At 44.0% G+C, this 6570-nt stretch overlaps 1 protein-coding gene across 1 annotated transcript; it reads right to left on the reverse strand.

The window, feature by feature from the left end:
• Window positions 1–17: 17 nt before the first annotated feature.
• Window positions 18–3019, reverse strand: LOC144194272 (ubiquitin carboxyl-terminal hydrolase 8-like). The gene is made up of 7 exons (XM_077713208.1): window positions 1990–3019; window positions 1734–1919; window positions 1376–1571; window positions 1077–1301; window positions 546–688; window positions 333–468; window positions 18–206 (listed from the first exon to the last, which is right to left on the reverse strand). Exons 1-7 carry the CDS (start codon window positions 2952–2954, stop codon window positions 18–20), a joined length of 2040 nt encoding a protein of 679 aa, XP_077569334.1. The 5' UTR covers window positions 2955–3019.
• Window positions 3020–6570: the final 3551 nt, after the last annotated feature.

Consider the following 6570-nt stretch of genomic DNA (forward strand, 5'->3'; position numbering starts at 1 on the left):
ATTTTTACGATGTCAAGTCACAGGCCAACAATCTTTGGATTTTGGAACGGCATGCGACTGTATAGCAGGACGTAGGCATCTGGTGATTGCACATGACCGCCGTGCAGCTCTCGGACCACCGAGTCATCGAAGCAATGCCATTTTTGACTCGGGGCGTTGTGGCACAGAGCTGTGTAGTGACCCATGTTCAGGTGACCTATGTGGTTCTGGAAGCAGAGTTGTTTTCAGTCATATACATTTAGAATTTGGACAGATGCAGGTTGCTTTGAAGGCTTGACATGCCACTCAGCAAATACTGAACATTACAAGCTTATTAGTTGAATTCTACTCACCACAACGGCATAAAGACGGTAGGAAGAACAGGACGTTTTTTGGGCAGAGCCGGATAGAAACAAGCTGAGATCGAGCTCGTTGGAGAAGAAAACATTAGTTCTGAGTTTCACCTGTTTTTTTCCTTTACAACGGAACCTGCAGCATAATATTTCTTCTGTGATTGGTCGGCACTAAAACCATTTCCCCCAATCGCTCTTGAGCTCTATACCGACCGTTTCAGGTGCAGTACAAGGATTTCAGGGGCTTTCTCCAGACAAGTGAGGAGAGCTGTTTCTTTCCTCAGCTCACATGCTGAGCACAGCATCGTTTCTCCCCCCGTCAGAAGAGTCTGCTCAAAGAACAGAGACAGGCAGTCCTGCACAATACGGACACAGGGAAACGTTGGGACACTTAAGGTAAAGTCTGAATCTTATTATTTTGCCCCTATAATCTGCATGAATCAAGATGTCCTGATGCCATCCACAGTTTAGCCCATAGGTATTTTGAGTCACCCGATTTTGATAAGCTGCCCATCCGATAACTCATGCATTAAGAAAGGAAAAAAGCCATTTGAACAGTTATCCCAAATTTATAAATGTCAGTTAATTTCAATAGAGCAGGGGTTTTTATGAGTTTTGCACCAATACCTATTTTACTGTCAGTACCAATATGGCACTAAAATATTATCAGTATTGGGGTTACTAGGAAATTACACGCCAAGTATGTACTCTTGGAAATCTAGTTTCGAATGAATCGGTATGAACCTGAATAGAGCATTTGCTGATATGTGTCGGAATTGGCAAGGAGAGCACGGTGAAGGTCTGCGTGCTGTATGTCTTATGGTCACACTGCATACAGACTGTCATGTAGCTAAGATGGCCTTCAAACAGCTTGGAAACAATTGTTGCCTCCCCCAGAACAGAAGCACAATTTTGATTGCGCTCTCCCATCAGCTGCCGCTCGCTCGAGAACGTCTTGCGCCTTCCGACCTGTAGATCGCAGAGAACCTTGAGAACATTGGATTTGCTAATTAGTAACCTGAACTTGCAACATCGCAGTACACCTTCTTTAAGTCTTCATGCAGTGCATTGAAGAGATGAAGCAGCAGTTCCTGAGCGTCCTGCTGCGATTGGTTGTTGAACTCGGCCAGGGCAGAGCATAACACTGACTTTGCTTCCACGGGAGCGCAGCTTGAGCTCCTGCCCAGCCACATCTGCTCCAGAAGGCGTACAAACATCTGTGCCATGTCACATTTGGCCCTGTAAAAAAACAAACAGGCAATCTGACCACCCAGGAGACTTTGAAAAAAACATTTGAAGAGCTGTCCACCAGCATAAACATTTTCAGCCCAATCAACAAAATAAAGAAAGTATGAATATAGCAACAGAACAAACATCTTTCAAAAAGTGTTCTCTTCTGACCGCGTCAACTCTTTGCGAGTGTCGTGATGAAGGAGATGCTCCACCAGCGGCACGGTGGAGCAAACGCACTGTAGCACGGCGTTCAGGTAGCAGAAGTTCCCTGAATTGTCCAAGCCACACACCCCAGGTCGTTGCCACCACAAGAGATGATTTTCCAAGACGTGACCACTGCTGCCTGAGTTTTTTCTACAGAACCAACAAGAAGATATTTGAGCTGTCATCATCTGCAAATTGGGAAATAAACCTTCACGCCAACCTCAGTTTGGGGAGACTCAGAATCTCTTGGCACGACTCGCTATTCAGCCGAGGCAGGGCTGGCACTCCGCCGCGGTTGTCCCCAGATAGCTGTGAGGCCAGTGTTCTGGTGAACTGGGTCAGATGGACCTCCCTCCCTGAACTCTGCAACGTGTGGAGCACAAACGTGTTGATGTAGATGGCGTGCAATGTCACCCAGAGGCCAGGAAGGAGCACGTCTTCTTTGGCTCTACTCGTGTCTAACGCGGGGAATAGAAGAGCCGGGCCAGTCCATCCTTGGAGGTGAGCTGAGAGAAGGGAAAGTGGGTAGAATTCGGGCCTGGTTCCTACAGACAAAGACTCCAATGTCACCGTTTGCATCTTGATCCCCGAGTCCGAGAAGATGTGGCTAAGCTCGTCCTGTGTCCGGACGCAGGTGTTCAGGCCCAGCAGGTGTAGGTGGCCGCAGAAAGGTCTGGTCAAATGCTCCACCACCTGCACGACGACGGGCTTCTTACTGCGCTTCCGTAGCTGCTCTGGGACAAACAGGTGCATGTTGCAGATGAACCCTGAACTCACGTCATAGAGGATGGCCAGATGAAGCGAGCATGGACTTTGCTGGTACCAAAGTTTGAATTGCTTCACTGCCAAGTTCTTGCCGGGCGTGTGCAATCTCTGGTAGCGCTTGGTTACGTGGCCGCAGAAGGCGGACAAGGATTCCAGCTTGTCTTCGTCCTCCAATCGGCTCAGATGCAGGAGGCAGCTTTGAAAGCAGTTTCTCTTCAGGACCCCCTTCCAACCTTCTAACCGAAGGTTCGGCTCGCAATCGGCCACAGAAAGGCCGTTCCGCAGAACCATGGAGAAGCAAGTTAACAACTCCCCGTAATCCATCTCAGACAAACTACCGCCTGGCTCCTTTCTTTGAGCGTGAGGAGACGGATGATGTCCACACCTGGACGCAAAGCCTCTCCTTAGAAGTTCCCGCATGGCTCTTCTGTCCAGAACCTCCAGAAGGAGTTCTCGGGCCGTGTAATGCACGTGATGAGATGGCCTCGTCGCTTGAGTCCGGCTGAAAGGCTTGAGTTTCTTGGACCCGAAAATGTTGGGCAGACATAAGCATACCTGTCAACCTCGAACCATTTGTGATCTTACCAAATTTTGTTTTCGCCCTTACATATATGTATAAATACATGGAAAATCTTACCACTTTACTTTTTTGTAAAAAATCACGAACATTCTTGACTTGTAAACAGACCAGAAACAGCTGATCAAATGAAAGTAAACATAAACAAGGGAACAGGAAACGGAAATCACATGGTGAAAGTGTTACAAAACGAAATGTTTATCATGATCTTTTTTTTTTAGCCAATCAGAGGCGCCGGTACATATATCACTTGGCAGACATGCGTTTCCGGGAAGAAACAATGGCGGATGGTGAAAAATGGCTAGAAAGTGCCTTAATTTATTTTTTTTTCTCAAAATCACCGTTTAGCGTACCATTTTCATGTGTACAGCGTACCAATATAAAAATGGGCTTTCAGTTGTACCAATTACGGCGAGAACGTACCAGTTGACAGGTATGCATAAGTTTTCTCTGGACGAGTCACCTGGCAGGTCCTCCACTAGATGGCAATCCTCTGACATCCAGCAGCACTCCTTTACTGACAAAGCCTGAGTCTTCATCGTGCAGTATGCTCTGTTATCAGGAAAATTATGATAGCCTGTACCCCATCTAAGGGGATGTCAGGAATAAGCCACGCCCTGGTTTGCTTCTGCTCAAGGTTGTGTGCCTGAGTGTACTGCTGTACAAATAACTATATTTGTACCCTGGTGTTCTCTGGGGTAATGTGTGTCCACTGCCATGCCGGAGAATGGAGCAAAGGAGGGAGATCTCTAAGGATCCGTGTGTCTTGGCAACCTGCGAACAGAACAATCTGTACGCCGGGAAGCTCCCACGACACTGTTCTTGTTCTTTTGGGTTTTGGCATTCGCTTGTTGAATGATATTTGATTGCTTCTGTATGACGTGATTAGGAGAGGAATGGACGATTGTACCTTCAATTGTGAAGTCCCACATGTTGCAAGTGACGTTCGGGGTGTTTAAAAGGACATCTTGGAACGGCATATTTTCAAATTAAAGGGACTGTTCTCTTAAGGTTACGTCTTGACAGAGTTCCCCATCAAGCGCCACAGGTTGGATGACTTTCAGGGTTGCTTGGCAGGAACCAGGCTCAGTTGTTTTCATGCTGGTTTCTGTTGACAGGTTTTACAGGCGTCTGTAATTTTGCGTTAGGTCCACCGTTGTAATAGAGTGCCTGACTGTTTTTCATTTCCAACGCATGTTTGTCTGTGGATTTTGTCTTACATAAACAAAAATTAAAAGTCTAATGTCAAAGGTCATGATCATAAGCATTTTGTTTAGCTGACAATGGGCAGAAGGTGAGGGACACTAGGAAGTGATGGCTAGCCAATGGCAGGGCACAAGGAGACAATTTAGAGTATTCAACCAGTCTATCCTGCTGGATGATTTTGGAATGTGGGAGGAAACCAGAGTACCTGGTGAAAATCCACACCAGCCCAGGGAGAACACACAGTGAGGACCGATCTGGGATCGAACCCTGGACCCCAGAACTTTGTGGCCAATGCAAAAACCACTCAACCATGAGCGCCCCATAAAGGCTTGTTAGGCTCTGTGTCTATTTCTCGCATGGCGTTTCCCTCTTCACTGTGGGCCCCCACAGCAGATGTGATTGTGTGAGTCAGGAATAGAGCATTTGCAAATGACACTGCCCAGTGGAGATGATCTGATATAGGTCAACTTTGATATGGAAAACAGGAGGAATGAATATTGTGGTGGAAATGTGTGCTGGCTGTTTGAAAAGGGGTCTGCATGAGAACAACGGATTAAGTCCCCTCTTTCACTTGTATTCAATTCATGTACCCAAATGGAAAGGGTTCCTTTTGTAGGTTATTCTTGTCCTGAGAAAACTGTGAGTAGTTGTGCTAAAAATTATTACGTTCTGTAAACCAATTAGTGCTCGAGCAGCTACTCAAATGGCTTTTTCTTTCTGTCCCAACATTTTGATCAGAAAGTCATCGTTTTAATTCACGATTCTTTGGTTATCTCCTCTTACCATTGTATGGATATTATTTCAATGTGCAAAATTTAGTCAGTTGACCTGTAAAGTATTTACATAAGTGGTAGTTTAGTCCTATACAATGAGCTAGATGTGAGAAAGCCCACCAGTTGGATTTATTGGTCAGTAAAACTTTGTGACCTTAGTGGTGGTTAAAGGCTTCAAATGGGAGAAGCAATGTCTATTTATACCAACAACTTTATGTGTTAATATTAGCATCTACGGCTGCTACCCTGCTCTGAAAATGGACACGTTCTTGACAGACAGTTTACGTGCGTATATTGCCTTCCGCGCCTCATTGATTCAGGCACGTCGTTGACCTTGGCCCCCACTCGGTGGAAGTCTACGTATGTGCAGCATCCCAAATTGAATTGTGCTTGGGTTTAGTATTTTTGTGCTTAGTTCGTTTATATATATTTCAAAAATTGGAGTTTTTTTTATATATTTGTTTTAAAACCAAATAAGATTACATTTAAATTCATAATAAAAATGTTTTTTTAGGAAATTAAAATTCTGTTGTAGCTTTTTTTTTTTAGCTAATTCCATTTCAATTTTTTGTCCCCAAATAGAATAATTGACTAAAACATTATTTATATTGTTACTGGCCTTCAAGGGAAGTGAACAGCAGTTATCAGGTGATGTTTACATTGGTGACCTGCTAAGCAGGTCGGTCTTTATTCAATTCCACACGCGTCAAGGCTGTCCAAAGTCTCAAAAAGAGCCTAGATAGAACATTTATGAAATGTTTTAATCAAAGTGGTGGATTTTTTTTACTGCTCCTACTACATCACATTAATTTAGGTGACTATTTTAAGTATGTGCACCTGGTTGAGTTAGAAAGTAGAACTAGTCAAGGTGGTAACAAATTTGAACCCACTTCTAGCTGATTATTGAAAGCTCTGGGGCACCACCAACCTTTGGACTATTCTTTTCCAGACGGCTGGCAGGCAGTTATATAAAATATATCTCATAATTGTGAGTGGTATTAACCCATTTAGTCAGCTGCTTAGGCCTTATTTACATAAAGGCGAACACCGACTAGTGTAAACTCACATTGTTCCTGTCTGAAATGGCAGTAATTTGTTAGCGAGAGAATATTTTCAAGAATTAATCTTTCAGGTTTTCAAATGAGATGATTTACAAATAATAGACAAAGGGGTGAGTTTCCTTGTTTTCCCCATTTGCAGCTTCGGTCAATTCGTATTTTAAATTCAACCAACGAAAAAAGCCGACTTAAAACCAATAGGAAGCCATCTATCTAAAAATGCCTCTATATCAACAGGAAAACACCAAAAATACTCCTAAATCAACATGTGGCGAGCCAATATGAACAGGAAGTGACGCAAAATCAACAGGCCACCCAATAAGCACTCCCATACATTTACTACTAGAAACTAGAAATCAATTGATATTCTTAACTATTTAAAGTAATCACTAGATGTCCAATCTATTTTGACAAGTAAGGAT

This window comes from Stigmatopora nigra, chromosome 3 (genome assembly GCF_051989575.1).
Source record: "Stigmatopora nigra isolate UIUO_SnigA chromosome 3, RoL_Snig_1.1, whole genome shotgun sequence".
Taxonomy (NCBI): domain Eukaryota; kingdom Metazoa; phylum Chordata; class Actinopteri; order Syngnathiformes; family Syngnathidae; genus Stigmatopora; species Stigmatopora nigra.